This window comes from Tenrec ecaudatus, chromosome 1 (assembly GCF_050624435.1).
Source record: "Tenrec ecaudatus isolate mTenEca1 chromosome 1, mTenEca1.hap1, whole genome shotgun sequence".
Classification (NCBI taxonomy): Eukaryota; Metazoa; Chordata; class Mammalia; order Afrosoricida; family Tenrecidae; genus Tenrec; species Tenrec ecaudatus.
Window position 1 is genome coordinate 187,702,920 of NC_134530.1, and position 21,071 is coordinate 187,723,990.

Consider the following 21,071-nt stretch of genomic DNA (forward strand, 5'->3'; position numbering starts at 1 on the left):
TAACATTTCTGCAGCACAGGAGTTGACGCTACTTAGCTCAGTGTGCACACCTTAGTTAAACTGAATGTACACACAATGCTTTCATCTTGAATTTTGCATTCCAGTTAAAACCATAGCACTTCCTCTGAGCTCTTCTACCATTCTAGAGATATGGTCTTACCTACCTGGATTCCTAGTCTCCACACGTGAGCTTCCTCATGGCCATCCGTACCACTGGTTACTGGTTTGAATTTCTCCACACTGTGTTTGCTGTCCTGTGTGAGTCAGTTTACCTCAGTGCACCTATGGGTTTCCTCACTTACCTGTTGTCCTTGCTCAGCCTGTCCGATCATCGTCTCTGAATGCACCCTGTCCTCCCCCAGCCAGGAGCTTCTCCCTGCGGCTCTTCCCCTCATCAGATCCAGTCACAGGTTCCGAGTGAGGGAAATGCTTACGAGGTGTTAGAGATGTCACACAGAACAGGGCTTTGATGGAACGCAAGTGTGAATTCAGATCACTGCTCTGATACTAGATTTGTGACCTCCATACGGTTATGTAATCTCCCCAAACCTCACGTTTCACTATCTGTAAAGTAACTACTGTTGTGAGGATTAGAGATAATGTATCCAAGTGTCTGGTATGGCTGGCATTCAGACAGTCACCCCCTGAGGGAGCCAGAAGAGGAAAGAGTGGCTTTCGGTAATATGGGCACACAAACTATCGACTGGGCGTCGTTTGGAGAGAGCACACACATCCTGGCTTCACCCTCTTTGTGACTGTGACGTGCCCTCCTTCGCAGGCAGAAGACAAGGCAGATGTGTTAAATAAGGAGCTCCTCCTGACCAAGCAGAGGCTGGTGGAGACTGAGGAAGAGAAGAGGAAGCAAGAAGAGGAGACAGCCCAGGTAACGGCCTATGTTGGGCTTCTCTTTATGTGGGCTCTCCAGGAGAAAGGACTTCGCGTGCATTCTTTGAGAATTGTTGAGCTGGGAGTTGCTGCACAGCCCCTGCCTCTGTCAGCTTTGCTCAGTTCTCCTGACCTGTGCCTTGGCAGAAGCACGCGTGTTCTTGGTAGAGCACACACACCCTGTGCTCCCTGGGGATATAAAAAGAAGCCCTTTGCTTTGAGGTGAGTACTCTACAGTCTGCATATGCATTTTGAGGCTAATCAGTTGGAAGATAGCTCCATTGTAAAGAAGTGCCACACAGTGATGGGAGGGGCCTCTCAGGCCAATGGGTGGAACTTCCGGTTCCTCTAAGGCAGAGCAGATGACCTCACGAGTGCTTCCCTCCTTGTCAGCACTGCCAGGGGCTGACCCCGAGTAGACTTGCTGCCTAGCCGAATGGAATCCCCTGCCAAGACCATGTTTGACTTTTACTAATTCAACTAACTTATAAAGTGAAGAACCTTCTTAAATCATCATGATTTTTAACTTAAATGTTTTCATGAGTTTCATTCTGAGGCATTAATAATATATGCAACAGCACAAATTATTTCAAAGGCCCATATCCAATAATCTAGAAAAACTTCCAGAAAGTTATACATAAAGGAAGGGTGTGTAAGTTAGCACTTTCAGGACATTATACAGAGGAGCCCTGGTGACGTAGTGGTTACATGTTGGGCTGCAATCTTCAAGGTCCAAAGTTCAAAACTACCAGCACTCCATGGGAGAAAGATGAGGGTTTCTACTTCCATAAACAGTTCACGTCTTGGAAGCTCACAGGGTCAGTTCTATCCTGTCCTGTAGGGTCGTTATGAGTCAGTATTGAGTCAATTGGCAGTGAACTTGCTTTTTTGTTTTGTTTTGGTGGAATTATGTAGCATTTAGTGATGGGTTATCCCCACATTAGAAAATAATGAACGTAATCATTGGTCTTTATTATAATGTCCGTTTCACCGAATCGAGAGATTTCAGGGGTAGACTGGCCACCGTTTGGATTATCTAGGCGTGTGGGTGTGTTCTCTCACACAGTGTTGGTTCTTTATCTCTGGCCTTGTTTGGGCCACTGTTGTACGCTAGGTAGAGGCCAAGCTCTTGTCCAATGAAATGTTAGTTGCCTGTGCTCCGCCTGCCCGCACGGTCCACTGACATAGAGTGGCCCATGAATATCGATACCTGCAAACGGGTACCTGCACACTTAGCCACTGTGCACCAGACACAATGCCAGGAGCCTGTACCCCCCCACCCCCCGCTCATCGTATCTCCTCTATTACGGTGCCCTGGGTGTAGGAATTATTCTCATTTGTCAGAAGCAGCAGCTCTGGGTTAAATAAATGAAATGTTACCTATGCCACGCCGTACAGCTACCTGTCCTCATGTCAGTGGGGCATCATCACTAGAAGATTATTGTTTACCTCCAGCTAAGCAGGCGAATAAACCCACTGCCATCGAGTCAGTGCCAACTCCTAGAGGCCCTACCTAGGGTTTCCCAAAGCTCTGTGGGAGCGGCCCACCAACCTCGTGGTTAGTGGCTCATTGCTTAGCTCTCAGCACCACCAGGGGTCCTGAAGCTGGAGAATAGAGACCAATATACACCATGACGTTTAAATCAGCCCAACCTACAAAATTGCTTGTCCAGTGGATCAAATATAAAGGTATTTTAGAAATCTGCCAATGGTAAGGAATGTAATTATAAATTACAGTAATCTGAATTAGCAAGTTGAGCATGCCCCCTGTTAATAATTTAGAACGCTGCACCGCGGACTTCAGCTCTTTCTTCTGATTACGCATGTACAGGTCAAACAGAGTTGGTTTTTTGTGTGATTGATTATTCAAAAGCTGTCAGGATTGAATGCTTTCCTTTTAACTGCTGGCACCTGAGCTTTCTCACCACCTTAACCTGCCCCTATCTCTAGAATGCGACAGCTTCTAAGCCACAAAAATAACTGCAATGCTAAGATTGCTCCTGTAATGAAGCCTTGGTGACCACACCGAGTATGTTCACTTCTTGTGAAGCTGCCTCAGTGCCCTTCGATATAGCCTGTCCTTCCCCAGGGCTTCTGTCTTCATCTTGCTCTGATCCCAGCCCCAGTCTCTAGAGAAGGAACAAAGCTGCCCGTAGCCGCCTGTGAATAAACAGCCCTGCATTTCCCCCTTAGTACGTGACAGTAACAGCAAGATTAAAAATTACAGGAATACATACGTCCATTGTGTCAAGCACATTTGTTGCCATCATCATTTTCAAAACATTTTCTTTCTCCTTGAGCCCTTGGTATCAGCTCCTCTTTTTTTCCCTCCTTTCCCCTCCTTCCCAACCTCACGAACCCTTAATAAGTTATAAATGAGTCTTGTTTTCATATCTTACATGAGTTCCACGATAAGAAAATAATAAGAGCTAGAAGAGCCCCCAGTAAAATTATGTATTAAAAACTTATTAAGGAAGGGTTTCACGCCTCGGGGGTCAAGGCGAGGGTCTTATCCCACAGACCCTTGGACAACTCGGCTCGGGAGCAACTATGAACTTGGATCGAGTGTCCAACGAGGAGAAGCTGAACCTGTGCCGGAAGTACTACCTGGGTGGGTTTGCTTTCCTGCCTTTCCTCTGGTTGGTCAACATCTTCTGGTTCTTCCGGGAGGCCTTCCTCGCCCCGCCCTACACGGAGCAGAGCCAGATCAAGGGCTATGTCTGGCGCTCAGCAGTGGGCTTCCTCTTGTGGGCAATTGTGCTCACCACCTGGATCACCATCTTCCAGATCTACCGGCCCCGTTGGGGAGCTCTTGGGGACTACCTCTCCTTCACCATACCTCTGGGCACCCCCTGAGGCTGCCTTCATAGGTCTGGGTGGGGAGGGGTCTGCTTATTCTCCCAGGATGCATTCTTCCACTGAAGGCTCACCCTTGAACCCACTAAGACTTCTTCTCCTCTCCCTTGACCTTGGCTGATCTCCCCCAATAAACAGCTCTGACTCTCAAAAAAAAAAAAAAGTTATTAAAAGAGTGAAAAACCTAGCATCCAATGTTGCCTTGATATTTTTAGATTCCAATCAGGATAACATTAGTGATGTGTTAACAAAATTAATAGCATAAGCAATTTTTTTCATAGGATTGTTCGTTTGTCTTAAACTTGACAGAGAAGGAGTGAGATTTCTATATCTTTTGAAATTATTAGGTTTTTCAAATTCTCAAGATGGAACTTTGGTGGGACAGTGTACAATTTTACCTGTTAACATTGTCACTGACTGAATCAGGCCAACTTGAATATAAACGTTTGTCCAAATTTCCTAAGATTTTGGCTCACTCTCACTTTCTCTAGCTGAAAGAAGTCTTCAGGAAACAGCTGGAGAAGGCAGAATATGAAATAAAGAAAACCACAGCTATCATTGCTGAGTACAAACAGGTAAGGTGCCTCTGCTGTTTCTGTTGCTGTAAAAGTTATTGCTTTTGTTTATCTTTTTGTGTTTAGAATTTCTAGAACCATGGACACAAATTCATTAACTGTGGTGCTTCATTTTCTCCTATGTAGTGGTTGCACATCTTCATTAAAGCAGTGTGTTGGTTGTTTAGTGTTTGATAAATTTAAAGGGACAGGAAACCTTATTGCCATTGGGATCCTGCCTCTGCCCCGCTCAGAAGCTAATTGCTAGTAGATCATAAAAGTAGCATGACTAAAGTTTAGTGACGCTATTAAATAGCTAAGGGATCACTTACCCTCTGTGGTCTCAGTACTGGGTGTATCGCTCGGTTTCCCCCTTGACTATGTGACACCAGCAGGAGGCTCAGTCATATACTACCAAAGGGCTTGTGTCCTTAAGGATGTTTCTCACCCCATCTCAAGAGTGGCCCCAGAACACCTCATTCCAGCTCCAGTGGCATCTTCCTCGTCATCCTGGTCATATTGAAACACGACAGTGAATCCTGCCATCCCTAAGAGAGCCTGAGCAGACTGCTGAAGCTCCAGGTTTCTAGAACAAAAGGCACCTGCACTGCCTCTGAGCCCAGGATTCCCCCTGGGTAACCTGTCTCACTTAGGAGTGCAGATTCTGTTCTTTAATGTTTCGTGTATGTATGTTCAGTGTAGAATGAAATGTATGTTCAGTGTAGAAAATTACCCATGACCCACTTCTGCGGAGTTGCCTCCAACTCATGGCGACCCCATGGGACAGAATAGAAAAGACAAGCATGGGGCCATAGAGTTGTCAAAGTTCTACTCTTTCTCCCACGGAACGTTGGTGGGTTTGAATCGCTGACCTTTCCCCTCTCCATGAGAGCACTTAGCCAAGGCACCACCAAGACTTCTTGTAGCAAAATCAGAAGAGAGCTAAGAAAAATACAACAAACAAGCCTCCCCCAATCTCCCTAACCAGAGGTGGGTAATATGTTGAATATACATTGCTGTAATATAAACAAAAATATCATTTGTTGCTCATGTTGTTTTGGAGTGGTATAGTGATTATGAGTTGGCCTGCTAACTGCAAGGTCAGTAGTTCAAAACCAGCAGCAGCTCTGTGGAAGAAAGACAAGGCTTTCTACTCCTGTAAGGAGCTAGCCTCAGAAATCCCCAGGGACGGCTCCACCCTGTCCTGCAGAGTGCCTCCGACTCGGCATAACAGTGAGAACTTTCCTTCACGTGACGCATCATCAGTGTGTGTGTGTTTTCAATGGATTCCTTATCTTCACGAAAGATTGTTTAAAATAAGACTTCAGAGCTGTTCTGCTGTTTCAGGATAACCACTGTGTTTATTGGATACTTGCTGTGTGTGAGGCTTGATGTTACGTGCAACAAAAAGATGAATCAGTTTGACTCATTTTCTCTCCTCAAGTATCTGGTATTGGAACGGGAAAGCAATGCCTGGGCATTAATAAGAGGAAAGGGAACTTAGGACACTTGGGAAATGAGAAGCGTTGGGAGAAGGGATCATTTGAGGTCTGATCAGATTTGGATAGATGAAGATTGGGGAGGAGGACAGAGAGGAGAAGGGGAAGGGCGTGTGCAGGAAGCAAGCAGAGAGTGGGTTAGCAATCAGAGAAGTTTGGTTGGGCAGGGGTTTGGGCTGCAGAAGAGAAGGTGAATGGGGGCCCAGATCAGAGCAGTCTTTCGGGCTAGACCGAGGCGTTCAGAGTTTACTTTGTAAGACACTGGTAGGAATTGTCCAGAGGGAGAATGGTGTGGTCAGAGAGATCGTACTGACACTAATCTATTCCCATGAGCACTGTGGACCCAAGTAGAGAGACCCAGGAGTAAGGACATGAACCAGACAAGTAAAGGTGTTCACCTGTATCCCAGGGAGAAACGAGACCCCGCACTCTTTAACAAGTCGTGGAAGTGGAGAAAGAGAAGGTGGTCACTTATTGTTCGCAAAGTTATTGAAAGGACCTTGAGGTTTAAAACTGGAGTAAGTGGGAGAAAGAATGGGAAATCGTTCACCAACACCAGGATCCTGAAAGACATGTTCTCTCTGTTCAAAGGCAGTGTTTTCCCATGGTCGCATTTGGCCATGGGTGGCCGCCATGTGTAGCAATCTTCAAATAGTAATCCTTGGGACTATTCTTGAATATTACTTGGCACGCGCTCCCAGTAATGCAAAGGCACCAGACCCGTCTGTTTGAAAATAATTGGAATTAAAAACATAATCTAGGAACAAGTGTGGAGACCCGGCGGCAAGAACTAGGCAGGTCACAATGCGGGACTGTCAGGGACACCTTCACTGGTTTTGACGCAATGCTGTAAAAGAATCAAGGACACTGTGCAAAAATTAGCCTCAGACCACAAAGACATTCACAGCAGTGGTTCTCGGGTTGGAAAAGCCATTGATAAGAATTTTGATTCCGACATTAGCAGTGTGGGGATCGATGGCTACTGGCAGGCAGACAGCCAACGACTTCTCAGTGAGGTGATGGTAGAGCACTTCTTTCGACAAGGGATGCTGGCTATGGGTGAGGAGCTCTGCCAGGAATCTGGTCTTTCTGTGACCCAAGTCAGAAAGAACCATTTGTGGAGCTAAATCGAATCTTGGAAGCATTAAAAGTTAGAAATCTGAGACCTGCGCCGGAATGGGCAGTAGCAAACCGAGAAATGCTCATAGCCCAGAACAGCTCCTTGGAATTCAAGCTACACAGACTGTGTTTTATTAGCTTGCTAATGGGTGGAACCACAAATCAGCGAGAGGCATTACAATATGCTAAAAATTTTCAGCCATTGGCCCTCAATCATCAAAAGGACATTCAGGTTTTGAGGGGAAGCCTTGTATACCTGAGGCAAGGGCTTGGGAACTCACCTCATGTTCCTCTGCTGATGCAAACCAGTGGGAGGACATCTTTACTCGGGATGCCTGTGCCCTGCTGGGCTCTCTGTGGAGTGCCCTCTCAGTGTCAGTTTCTCAGTAGGGTGTGTGGCGCTGCCAGCTTTAATGCTCAAACAGAGGCAGGGCACTGGAGTTTGGAACCAGAAAGATGAGTTACCTATTGAAGTGGACCTTGGTAAAAAGTGTTGGTGTCATTCAATATTTGCTTGTCCCATCCTTTGTCAACAAACAACAGATAACAATCCACCCATAAAATTGGTCTTTGGTGATATTATATCAAGAGATGCCCTGAATAAAATGTTTAATGGAAGCAAATTAAAGTGCCCATATTGTCTAATGGAACAAAGTCCAGGAGATGCCAAACAGATATTTTTCTGAAGAAATAACTGTAGTTTGCAATTTGAAGGAAGCTGTGATAGATTCCAAATTTGCTCTTTGGTGTTTTCCTCTGCTCCAGCTCTCACTGAGGAGTCAGCACCACTTGCTCATGTGCTGCCTTTGTCGCCCCAGCGGGTGGCCTGGTTCAGATCTCCTCCTGCAATTTGCAGGCTAGTGCGACAGGTCTTCCGCTAAAACAGAGAGGATTGAGTGCTCCTGTTTCTGTGCTTTTATTGCCAAGAGGTGCTTGTTTTAAAAGTGTGTTCAATAAAATGAAATTCTGAAGTTAAACAAACATAATCTAAATGTATTCTACAGTTTGAGTTGGCTCTTGGTATTTCAAAATGGTTTGGTTTATCTTGAAAAGGGTATATTATCCCTAAAAAGAGAATGCTTCTTTTTATAGTTCCATTAAATTAATAAAATAGTGTATCCATCAATGTTTAGTTTGGGTAATTAGAGAAGTTAATGATTGAATTTAACACACAGGCCGTGGTCTCCAGAGTTCGTTTTTAGGAGACTAGGAATGTTTACTTTGTTAAAAGAAGTAAACCATCTAGACTTTTAGTTCAGACTGCCCTTGTAAAATGTTCCATTCCCTAGCCATTTTTACCCTTAGTTTTCTAAATTAAAATATTCCCAGTTCAGTCAGTAGATTAAGTGTTCCATATTTTTAAAAGGAAAGTTTTCTGCTTTGTAAACACTTCTTTCTATCTGTTCCTAGTACCTGTTGGTACCTTATTTCAGAACTAATAACAATAGGCCTTTTATATTGAGCACCTGCTCTGAGCCAGGCTCAATACTCACCTTTTTCATTAGGTTTTCATTATTGTCACAGCAGGACACTTTCCATACACGAGGGAACTCCGGTATAGAAAGATTAGTGACTTGGCTCAAGATCACGCAGCTAGAAAGTAGGAGAGCGGTGCCAGCCTTAAGCTCCAGCACCGAGCTCTGCAGTTACATGCTGCGCTGCCAGGTGACTGGGTCATCGTGTCAGCCTGGGTTAGTATTCTCCAGCCATTGGACTGTTCTGTTCACTCTATCACTTCTTAGGGAAGCTTCTTTGACTGTAAACCAGTCACATAGCTGGCTCGGAATTCTTCCCACCAGATGCCCAGCACAGTCCCTTGCATAAAGTGGATACTCAGGAATTCACTAGAGCTGGTCACACAAGTCCAATGACAGAAAGAGGCCACATGGATCCTTTGTCTTTTCCCCTCTACTAATTAAGATAGAGATGTGCTTTATCATGAAACCCTCGTGGGCTTTCGGCTGCTCCTTGAAGAAGTGCCTGGCATTTGCACTGCTGCTCATTTGGAAAGTTTGTTTGAGAATCGGAGATGCCAGGTTGCTATATATGAGTTGATAAACAGCTATGAGCACACGCTGCAAGAGTCATTCTATTTTCTAGTAATGAAAATCCTTTGTTCTTTCCCTTAGATCTGTTCCCAGTTAAGCACTAGGCTGGAGAAGCAGCAAGCAGCCAGCAAGGAGGAGCTAGAAGTGGTCAAGGTAAGGACAAGAGAGCTAATTCGGTGGTGTCATTGCTTCCAGCTTCACACAGATTGAGTGAGGGCCTGACTGAGAAATCACCTTACATGCTGCTGTCCATCAGCACTACTGCCTGCAGAGCTGTAAGAATCAACTATGGTCATAACGGGCGTACAGCCACGTTGCTCTGTCCCTATTCTGGCTACAGCAATCTGGGAGCCTTCAGCATATGACATCAAGCACAGTGACTACTGTGAATACTGTGGGGAACATAGGACTTGGCTGGGAAACACATACGCAGGTATTTAGTAAAGGGCTGATTCTTCCATCAAATTGTATTGGTTTGCTTTGAAAGGAACCTGCAAACTCATTCTTCCTACCATCAAGCAGATTTCTGGTGCAAAGCAAGCCTGCAGCATTTATTGATTTGCTGCCCCCTGGTGGTAAAGCTCTTTATGTTGCTGCTTCATGTGAAAGAGAGGGTTGTACAAGGGGGCGGTGTTGGCAGTCAACCTCATGGGACCAAGGACTTCAGAAACCTGACAGCATTTTTACATGAGTGCATTTGATTTTTATACTTGTAAAATTTTAGCATGTCATAAAAAATTGGGACAAGTTAACAGCTCTAAATTTCACATTGTCTCTGTAAAATATGGAAAATATTACGTGTGTCATAAAATCATTTTCAAGATAAAATAAAGTAAATGAGTAGTCTTCAACTTACGATGAGGTTCTATTCTGATGAGTCTGTCATAAGTCTATTCTGATGTAAGTCAAATACCTCGCTTTTTAAAGTCTTTTATTATCAGCGTCTATAAGTTGGACTCTATTAGTCTTTGGGAGTTGTCATGAGAATGACAGCATCCCCAACACTGACCTGCAGCACAGTATGTAATACATGTCCCCGAGGACTAGCTGCATGGACCCATTAAACAAACAGAAACGCACAGTTCCGAGTGTGGTTTGCCGGGGGCTCCAATGAGTAGATTGTTTAGTGCTTATCTTAGTACCTAGCACATTGGAAATGCTCAATCAATGCCATCCCTATTTTGAAAAGTTGTAATCTGAAAGCCTGAACTATGGGAACTGAAAAAAAAAAAGAACTTTGCTAATATTGTAGCCATTTTAAAAAGCCTGCTTTTTTATTTTTTTATTTCATGTTTTAAAACTTCCAACTCAGATTATTAATGAGTATGAGGCTGGTGGATTCCTTCCCCAAAGCTGCTAACATTTTGAATTCAGACCTTCCATTTCTGCTCCACTGTACCCCCTTTCTCCCCACCGTTTGTCACACTGACCACTACTCAGCTGATAAATTATTGGAGTATAAAAGGCAATAGCTATGCTCAACTAAAATCTCTATAGAAATAAACACGAAACAAAGAATGCTACCAGTCACTTTAAGGGCTTTACTGAGCAGCTACTGTTTACACAGCGCGTCACAGAAACCATGTGACCAGGAGCGTAGATTTCCGTCCAGGAGCAGATCACGTTTCATGGGCACAGGAAGCATCTGAAAGAGCAGAGTTACAGAGAAAGTACCATCAGAACTTCAGGCCAAAGGCATCGTTTTCGAGGAGCCGAGGAAATCGCTTAAGTAAAGACTCAGGGAAAAACCAGGAGACTGGTGTGATTGGTGTGGATGCTAAGGAACAGGATGCTGGGGAAGTAGGCGGGACTACCTAATAATGAAAAGACATGGCATTAAGGAAGAGAAATTTGACCTTATGTTCTAGCTGGAATAAATCATAACAAAAGTGCTAACATTTACTTAGTAAGCACATACGCGTACATGGCTTTAAGTGTTTGCAGATATGTCCTCTCCCTCACAGCACAACTAGGAAAGGGTTGCTGTGGGTTGTCAGGGGTTCGTGCTGACTCACGGCAAGCCCACCCATGCAGAGTAGCGCTGCTCCTTACAGAGGTCAAGGCTGAGATATCGTAGAAGCAGATCACAAGGCCTTTGCTGAGGTGTCTCCCAGTGGACTTGAACTGCCAACCTTTTGATTAGTAGTTCCGCTCTTAACCCTTTCATCACCCCGAGTCTCTACCCTAGAAAGCACAGTGCTACTTTCCTTTGATGATGAGCCTAAAACCGGAAGTGAATGTGCTCACGGAGCTGGTTTGTTAGTAGGAGTGAGAATGGAGGCTAGGAAGTCACCCTCTAAAGCCCATCCTCTTTTCTCTAGTGTACAATCAAACATTTATTATGTTTTGGTGACAGTAGTGTACACAGCAAATTAGGACCCCATGCAGCATAATTTGTTCAGGGACATCTCCTTTATTTCAGGGGGAGGTAAAGGTACCTGCTCAGACGCTGGCTCTAAGATTGACGGCACAGACTATGGCAGGGGCTTGCCATCTGGAAAGCACTCAATCAACAAATGTTCTAGAACAGATTTCAGAGAGATACTGCAGGGCCTTTTTCACAGAGATACTTGACGAAGACTGCTAACCATGAGGTCAGCGGTTCAAGCCCACCCGCTGCTCCTCAGGAGAAAGCTGAGGCAGTCTGCGCCATGAAGACTTGCAGTCTCAGAACCCCTAAGGATGGTTCCAGTCTGCCCTCTCACGTCTTGAGTGGGAATAAGCTCTGTGGCAGTGGATGGATGTGCTGGGGGTTATCTTGGGGTTTGTGCTGACTGAGATAGCTTTGGTTGTAGAACAGAAGTAATTCCCTCCAAAACAGGATCCATCATTTTTCGACAATATGTGGCACCTACGTAAAAATCATGCCATATGTTCCTGAACGTGACTTTTCCCGTGACATGCAGTTTGAAGTTAGTCTCTGGGCTATTGCAGGGTAAAATGATGGCTTGCAAACACTGCAGCGACATTTTCAGCAAGGAGGGAGCAGTGAAGCTAGCAGCTGCAAGCCGAGAGAAGCAGGGCATGGAAACAGACGATGAGAAGGATTTGTTGAAGAAGCAGCTGAGGGAGCTGGAGCTGGAATTGGCACAGACCAAGCTGCAGTTGGTGGAGGCCAAGTGTAAAATCCAGGTAGGTGATCTGATCAAAGTGAACAAGAAAACGATCACTTAGTGGTTCTCCGTAAGTACCTTAGGTATGCTTGTGTAAAGCCACATTGTGGGGCAGCACGGCGTCTTACACCCACATTGTCTACCCACATGCATGTCCTGCACGATCACATGTTGTGTTAACGATTATTTAAACACTGATATAAACAAACACCTGGCTTTAAAATAAGTTGTAATAAAGTGATATTTTGCAGAAAATTGCTCTTGGTTAACCCTGGGGGGATATATATATATATATATATATATAATTTTTTTGCTAGAGATATTGGTCACTTCCTTGCGTTAGGCAGACCCCTCTGCCATTTCCTTCCCTGACTGTTGAAGACTCGCTGCCGCCAATTTTCCTCTTGGGAGCTTCTTTTTTCTTTAGCCGATTTTGCCAGATCCTTTCCCCACATCTTCCCGCAGAGGTTGGAGGATAACATAGTGAGAAACTCATTCTGGCTCCTGGCGGGCGGCTCCTGGTCTCCCTTTTACCCATCACCACCTTGAGCCCTGTGTGTGTCTTGGGGACTTGTTCACACTTAAAATATCAGTACAAATTAAGTGTGTAGTGTGTATTCTCACGTATTCTTAAACATGAAGCCCACCTGTTAACATTGATTTCATGCTTCACCTAAGCTTCGACCTACATTACAGAGATGGGGGATAAAAGTCAAATGAGCTTTCCTTTCCCTGTTCAGAGAAAACATGGATTCTGGCTTTTGGTGGCAGTTCCAGCAGCTGCACTCTTTTTGTTTCTTGTTAGAAAGCAACCCCTCAAGTGTCCCCGGGTCTTGTGGGAAGGAAGCAGCTGCCGCTCTGGGCGGGGCTCTAATGCTCATCTGCAGACAGGCATAACTCCCATGATTTTCTTTCCTGCCTTAGGAACTTGAACATCAGAGAGGAGCTCTTATGAATGAAATCCAAGCTGCAAAAAACTCTTGGTTCAGCAAAACCCTGAACTCTATCAAAACGGCCACAAGCACCCAGCCGCTGCAGCCGCCCCCTGCAGGCCAGCCTCCCAAGGAGAGCACATAGGGGCGGCGGCCCCAGGCGTGAGCACGAAAATCAAAGCCGGAAGCCTCACAGGGAGGAGTCGGCCTGGTGTCCCTTTGAAGGGAAGTAGAGGAGAGCAGACGGAAGCCAGAACCTTTCCATAGCGCTCACTCTTTTCTTGTCCCACCCCTTTTAAAGGGACCTTATTTAAACCCACCTGATTTCTGTTGGAGCCCCATTTTCCCAGCTTCTTCCCGGAAGGCCATGTTCAGATGCTTTATAATATGATGCTTTCTTTTACATGCCTGGATGTTAGTGGGAAATTGGTAGTTCTGAGCTAGATGCTTTTTATTTAGAACTAAATATTGGTCATTATTTTTTTCTTCCATCAAAAAGCAGGCATCTGTTCAAGGTTGGAAGGATAGGATAGATCTCTGTCTCAGCCAAAAGAAGCAAAAACAAAATGGAAGGGACACCTCGCCTCTCCCCTCACATTCCAGGGTTTACTCCAAGATAAAGCACACTACAGGGCTTCCGGCCCTCCATCCTCTTTCCACCTGACGCTGGTGTCCGGGGTCGGGATCTCCCCTGTCAGCTTCAGCAAAGGGGTGTTGACCTCTTCTGTTTAGTACATCAGGAAATGAAGTGCCACGGGCCTTGGAACAAACAGGCTGTTGAGAGACACACTGTGTAAAAGGATGACAGGCATGTGTATCTGGCCCTGGTACCCGAATAGACACTGTCAGGAACTCCACCTGGGAACTGGGAGTTCCTCAATATGCCTAAGTGTGGACTCGATTCACACTGGCCAGCAGGAAGTCAGAGCAAGGAATTGTGAGTTTCAGACTTAGAGAACCTTTTCAGAGAAGCCTAGAAGGTACAGGGCCCGTCATCATTGTGCTTAGAATGGAATCAATTGTTCCAAATACAGATTCGTGTGAATAGAGGCAGGGACTGAGCACTGCATTGATTGCTGATATTTACTTGCTAAGGAGGCACTAATAGTGCTAACCCTATTAATTAAAAGATGTCACATTGAAATGGGAAATAAAGGTCAGCTTCACGTCATCTCAATGTTAGGCAACTTTTCCTGATCTTGGTAGCTCCCTAAAGAGATGCCAAATGCATTTGTAACATTTTTGATTGACTATAAAATCTTTATAGAGATACTTAGCTCACTGACAGGTCAAGCTATTGTTTAAAAATGGATGGCAACATTTTGAATTATACTTAACATGTCTATATAAGTAAATGTCGTTGCAGGAAAACTTTGGTGAGGGCAACACTGATTTTCAACTACTGTCAGCTCTATACAGTAACATTGACTGATGCTCTGCCGGGCTTTCATGGTTGAGCATAATTGCTTGCAAAGACCTTACCGCGCTGCTGTGCCACAGTGCTTCCCATCTGCGCCAGAGGTTGTGGTCCGATGGCGAGTCGCCCGCCCCTACTGGCCCAAAGCGAAGACTAGCCATCCTAACCCTGGGAGCTGCTACGACAGGCCGGTCTTGGGCTCTTTCCTGTAGCATGATGACGTTGTAACAAATGAATCCTTTTTGTCTGTAAACTCATAGGGATTCTGTTGTTGTCACATTCATCAAATAATGTTTTTCTCCCAGAAATCTTTTGGTCTTGACATCTTTTATCACATTCATTGCCTTTTACCAAAAAGAGGAAAGCACTCAACATTCCAAAAGTTTTAGATAAGGACCAAAAAAATGATTCAGTTGTCGCTAACTCACCTTTAGCTTTTGAGGAAGGAATATAGCCTGAAATCTACGGACTTGTGGTCTTATCAGAGTGCCTATTTTGACTTCAGTGTTACCTATGTGGTAGCTTAAAAAGCAAAATAGAAACAGATATGTACACGCACATATATAATGACTAGAAAATTACATCTTGGTATTTATTTCTATAGATGGTTCAGTGCAATCTGTCAACTATACTGTTGCTTTATGTTTTGATTCCAAGAAGCCCTGTGTAAGTTGCCTTCTCTAACGGCCTGCTAAATTAAAGATGCTGGTTTGTGGTGTGAATCTCATTGATTCTAGTGCTAATTTTTAATTTCCTCAAATGAATACATTCCACAGCATGCCTCAGTTGCATAAGTTTGCTCTGATGGTTGGCGAGGGGCAAATGACACTGCTCTAGGGTTACCCCTTACATGTGGACCTTGTTCAATTTCATCCTTTGATTCTTTAAACACCCCCACCAGGTACATGCATTCTGAAAGTATGACAAATCTGTCTTTCAGGTTTTCATTGAACTCTTTCCAAAGAGTGGGAGGACGGAATGTGTTTCCCTCTTGTGCAATGTCAGCCTGCATCTGTGTGTTGGCACATAGGGAGGGCCATGTTCTCTCTCTCTGTTGTGCTGACTTTGGGTCGGTAGCCCTAGTGAAGAAGGCGGCTTGTCAACATTTTGCACATGATAGAATTGTCCATAAACGTTACCATAGCACTGCTCCAACCCACATGTCCATCCTGTGTGCTCTTTGAAGACTCGGGCATCCCGGTACTAATTACCCATTTTAATTTCCCTTATTTGTAGGTATGTTTTGAAAATTGCCACTCCTCTTGAATTTCTTTTAGAAAGAGATCACCCAGCCAAGTTCAAGGACATGGTCTAATAGCCCCGAGTGTGATTGATGATCCCTTCTTAGGGCACACTGTGTAAAGCATTGCTTCAGAAATCCACACTTGCAGCATTCTGAAATCTGACTTTTCTTTCTGTTGCATTCTGCTGAATAAGGAAATGAAATTCAGTGTGGCCGTGGAGTTCATTACCTTTTATATCTTAAGCATCACTTTTTAACACATTCTTTAAGGCGGAAAGGAGTCAAGCTGAATTTTGCAGTGCATATGCTTAGCTGCTTCCCACATCTAGAGCCATGGCACAGCTCTGATGTTTATTACTTAGAAAGAAATCCTGTTTCCTTACGCTCGGTCTCAGTGTGTATTGCAGACACTTAAGAAGAATGCCTTCTAGCTTTATGAGTGTAACATTCCACAGAACGAATCTCTCTCTTCCTCTCTTTCAGTTGTTCAGTTAGTAACTCCTACTACTTTGGCTTTCTTAAATTTCCCTAGTAAATTAGAAAAGCGATCTTTGTGTTGATTTTGAGACATGTAATAGTATTTATCTTGCTCGCTCCCCCCCATTTTATAATTCTATGTACAAATATTTATTGTTCTCCACTTCCTACTCCATCTGCTTTAAATATTTTCCAATTAATAACTGAGGCTTCGTTTTCTAGCTTAAGTGAGAAAACCAGGAGAATACACAGAGTAGGGTACAAGAAATAAATTTTTAAAGGAGTTGCTCAGTCACGTACAATGAGAATCACCTAACTAGGGATTGAGCTGCCTCTTATTTTAGCAGAATTCAGTCTACAAATGATCTGCCAACACTGTGAATTAAACACTAAGGTGGTTGTCTATTTTATTTTAGGTCCCTGTAAGAGGAAGCCCAATCTTTAGAAATATACCTTGCTTGTTTCATCTCTTCTAATTACTTAGCAACACGATTACTTTTTTATAACTTACCCTGGGGGTAGGAAGCAAACTAAATCACAGGCTGCTCGCATTTTTTTTGCTTCTGATAAATGAGAAAATTGTCAAATTGTTGTAAAACTCATTCTAGATATCCCCCCCCCTCACCCCCAGGTGGCTAAAATCTTAACATTCATGCTTATTTTGTATACCCAGGTACCACGGTGCAACCAAATACTAAGATTCCCAGACATGGCCCCAGAGAAGGAGGAGCACTAGCTCCCTAATTCCCCGCGTGCTACTGCCTGACAGATGCCAATGCTCTCTTTCCTCCCGGTGGCCACGCTGTAGTCATCCTGGCTTGGAACTGCCCAACACATCCTCTCTGCGTGGTATCCGTACTCTGTGTACGGGCCAGGCCTTTCCCTGTGAACATCCTCATCTTTCAAGCCCTGTCAAAATGAGGAATTGGCTGTGGCTGTACTTGGTTTCATTCTAAGAGAAGACATCAGGCTTACCTCTGTGTGGATTTGCTACCCGTTCCCAGACATCAATGCACCCTCTTCTTTCCACTTCCATCCTTGGCTTGGTTACAGGGTAGTCTGAAGTTTAATAAAACGAACCTCTTAGTAGAAAATCTTATTTTCCTTTTTCATTGACAATTATTTAACATGTAAAATGTTGCCATCAGCATCTAACTTTTAGTAACTGTACACGGAGCCCTGCCAGCACAATGGGAAACACATTTGGCTGCTAATTGAGAGCTCAGTGATTTGAACCCGTGACAAGCTGCCCCATAGGAGAAAGAGTTGACAGCTCCATACAGATCGCAGCTTCGGAAACCCTGTGGGCAGTTCTAGTCTGGCCTGTAAGGTTGTGTAGGAGTTTGAATCAACTTGATGGCAATAGGTATATACATGGAATAAAATGTAAGAAACTAAATTGTAATAGATAAATGCATTAGCAGACTGGTGTGAGAGCAGAAGAAAGCTGGACGTGGTCCCGGAATACAGTATGTCCCAGTAGCCTTTTGCATCAGTTTCTCTATGTTGTGTAATGCATGCATCTTCAGTTCAAATGGGGGGCTGAGGGGTGCATTTTGGTTCCAATGCCACGTCTCTCTTGTTGAGGAGTACCTTAGTTACCTCGCACAAATGGACGGCTTTGGTAAACGTGCCCATCGTGGAGACAGGCAGACATCGGAATTCAGCGTGCTGGCTCTATGGGAGGGCTGCCTCTCCCTGTCAGCGCTGGGAGAAATTCCTATTTCTACAGCCTCTGCTGCTTGAGTGCTTGGAGGAGGTGTCCAGTACGTGTGTCTGTCTTGCTTCGTTAACTCATCCTGTTGCCACATTAACCTAATGAAGATGACAAATTCCCAAATGGAATTACAACCACAGACATGGAAACCAAACCAAACTCACTGCCATCAAGTCCATTCGGGCTCAGCAGTCCTACAGGGCATGGTAGAGCGGCCCCATGGGTTTCCAAGACTACCTCCTTACGGGGGTTGAACGCGTCGTCTTTCTCCCAAGGAGCAGCTGGTGGTTTTCAACAGCCGACCTTGCAGCCCAACACATAATGATGCCGCCAGGGCTCCAAAGTCAGGTACAAAAATGAAGATCTACAACATATTTAGGTATATAATCAAATCCATAACTTTCTACCCTACTCCCCACACCCCCAATTCATGTCCATGTCACATTCACCTCACCCCAAGTTTAAGAACCCCATTTCTTCTCCATCAATGCCTTCATTTAACTTCAAACCCCAACTGAAGTTGGGGGTTCAGTTATCACTTACCACATAAGCTCTGTTACATCCAGAAGTGAGGCCTCCTTTGGGGGGCACAGTGGCTTTTCCTTGGTGACTGAGGTGATTGTGACCATTTGAACACGTCTCTTTCTTCACCACATCATCTACTGAAACTAGGATCAACCAACCAGCTTTCTTATACTTCTGACAAAATTATGCTCCCCCCAAATATTCGATCCACTGGTGGTGGTATTTTGCATATTTCCACATTGGGCTACTAACCACTTGGTCAGCAGTTCAAAACCTCCAGCCGCTCTATGGGAGAAAGACAAGGCTCTCTAATTCTGTGAAGAAATCCAGTCTTAGAAACCCACGGGGGCAGTTGCCAGGCTTGGAACCAATTCAGAAAACTCTTCCATACCAGAACCACTGCTGGTACCAAATGTCTTTGGTTGGGTTCTCTGGAGGAGCAAAAGCAGGGAGGTGTGTGTGAAGGCACTTCACAAGGCTTGTGAAAAAGTAGAATGAAAAGATACTGGAATTTCTCCCCAAACTTTTTGAAGCCCCTGTGTGTATGGGTCCAAACCAACCCTGTTGCTATGGAGCTTTGACTCACAGTGACCTACAGGCCCCACAGGGTCTCTTACGCTGTCATCTTTATGAAAGCAAAATGCCAGTTCTCCTGAGGAGCAGCTGAAGGTTTCAGCACGTTCGCATTTTGGTTAGAAGCCAAGTGCTTAAACACTAGACCACCAGGATTCCTTAGAGCAGCGGTTCTCAACCTGCCTCATGCCGCGACCCTTTCATACAGGTCCTCATGTGGTGGTGACCCCAACCATACAATTATTTTCGTTGCTACTTCATAACTGTAATTTTGCTACTATTGTGAATTGTAATGTAAATATCTGATATGCGGGATGTATTAGGTGACCCTGTGAAAGGGTCGTTCAACCCCGACCCACAGGTTGAGAACCGCTGCCTTCGAATATATAATCTTCTTCCCCTAAGGAAATGGCTTGTGCAATTGTGGAAGCCAGCAGGCTCAGATTGGTGGTCGAAGGTCAGGCTGGAGGCTTCTGACACGTAGTTGCCAGGGCTGAGAAACAGCCCAAAATCGGATGGCAGGCTGCTGGCGTATATCCCAAGAACTGGAGGCCAGAGGATAACAAGCGGGATGCAGCTATCTTGGCCAGAACCTCCATGTGTATTGGATACAGGCCACGCCTTTAAGGAAACTTCCCTTTCCAGGATTGGCTGTATATATTGTATCACAAAATGGAGGATGCTTGCTGAGCTTCTGCCAAGCCACTAAGAATCATGGCCTAGTCAAGTTGACACACACTTTACCATCACAAGGAGATGGAAGAAATTCTGTACCTTCTATTTTTATGAGTTATTCCTATGATTTTGCCCATGGCTTCTCTAATGAAAACACATTCTTAAATAAAGAGCCAATTAGCCTAAGAAGTGCTGGTTGATAAAAGAAACATTAGTGGTCAGCATCTATAAGTGTTGGCTAATTAGATGTTTCCATAAATCCATGTATTATGTATAGTACATTCTATAAATATAATGCTTGATAAGAAAAGTGCTATTGTACATTGTCCAAACAAATGTTTACTTTTGTAATGGTTATGAACTTGAAATGGATTAGTACATTGTTTCATGTGTGAATGAAGCCTTGTGAAGTAAACCGATGCAAGAAGGCAGCAAGGTGCCTGTGTCTGTGAGCCAGTCACGATGTTTTCAATGCTTTGCGTTGCCCTTCAGCCCCCTTGAGCAGTAATAAACATTTGTTCTGAAGTCCCTGTGTGTCTTTCTGGTTTATTCTGACTTTATTCTAAATCACTTGGACCCAGTTTTGTTGAATCGGCTAGACTAGACTTCAGTGAACTCCGAAAGGAAAACCTGTATAGGGGTTTGCAGCAAGCTACCCTTTGCAAAGTGATCCGCTGCACAGCAGCACTGTCCAGGGCTCTGCTTGTCAGGATTCCTTGTTGCCAGTTGAGTACCTGTGTTAGGAAGGTTTGATTTAGGTGTTTGTTCTTTGTTATGTAAATATGCTTTGACTATGAAATGGAACCAACCCTCTCCCAAGCTCACAGCCATGGAGCTGGTTTTGACTTCCATCAAGCCTACAGGGTCCAGTAGCACTGCCCTGGTGTATTTCTGAGACTGTGACTCTTGGGAGTAGAAAGCCTTGTCTTGCTCCTGCAAGAGTGGCTGGTGGTTTCCAACTGCTGATGTCTAGGTTAGCACTCAATGAACCAACCCGACGTGAAACAAGTTCTTCATTACAAGCATCTGTTCAGTGCTCATGCAAGTTTTAAATAATTAAAGGCTTCGAGGCTTTTTATTCTAAAGCAGGGGTGGGGCACCTTTTCTGCTGAGGGTCAATCGGAGATTCAGAACATCATTTGGAGGTCATACAGGTCAAACATTTAACTTTACCCTAATGTAGGAGGCGTAGGAGTGCTGGTGGTGTAGTGGTTACACATTGACCTTTGATCACAAGGTCACAGTTCAAACTACCAGCCACTCTGTGTGAGGAAAACAGTCACCGTGTCAGAAGTTCACAGAGGCAGTTCTACCCTGTCCTAGAGGGTTGCCACGAGTCGGCATCAACTCGATGGCATTGAGTGTTTTGGAATGTGAGGGTTGGAAGTGCTTCTCTTCGGTGAGGTATGTGATGTTAGCTGGTATTGATGGTTTCTCC

General features: G+C 44.6%; 2 protein-coding genes and 1 pseudogene across 11 annotated transcripts in view; all 3 read left to right on the top strand.

The window, feature by feature from the left end:
- Positions 1–20,134, top strand: part of RABGAP1L (RAB GTPase activating protein 1 like) — an 828,618-nt gene extending 808,484 nt beyond the window's left edge. For all 10 annotated transcript variants that reach the window (XM_075527714.1, XM_075527698.1, XM_075527727.1 and 7 more), the window contains 5 exons: positions 779–883; positions 4,233–4,316; positions 9,043–9,114; positions 11,896–12,093; positions 12,999–20,134. In XM_075527714.1, the coding sequence (XP_075383829.1) occupies positions 779–883; positions 4,233–4,316; positions 9,043–9,114; positions 11,896–12,093; positions 12,999–13,151 (612 nt within the window). In that variant the 3' untranslated portion in view covers positions 13,152–20,134. The remainder of the gene's footprint in view (positions 1–778; positions 884–4,232; positions 4,317–9,042; positions 9,115–11,895; positions 12,094–12,998) is intronic.
- Positions 3,364–3,904, top strand: LOC142437228 (gamma-secretase subunit PEN-2). The gene has a single exon (XM_075540482.1). It carries the CDS (start codon positions 3,436–3,438, stop codon positions 3,739–3,741), a length of 306 nt encoding a protein of 101 aa, XP_075396597.1. The 5' UTR covers positions 3,364–3,435; the 3' UTR covers positions 3,742–3,904.
- On the top strand, positions 6,166–7,628 carry LOC142429409 (E3 ubiquitin-protein ligase RMND5A-like; annotated as a pseudogene).
- Positions 20,135–21,071: the final 937 nt, after the last annotated feature.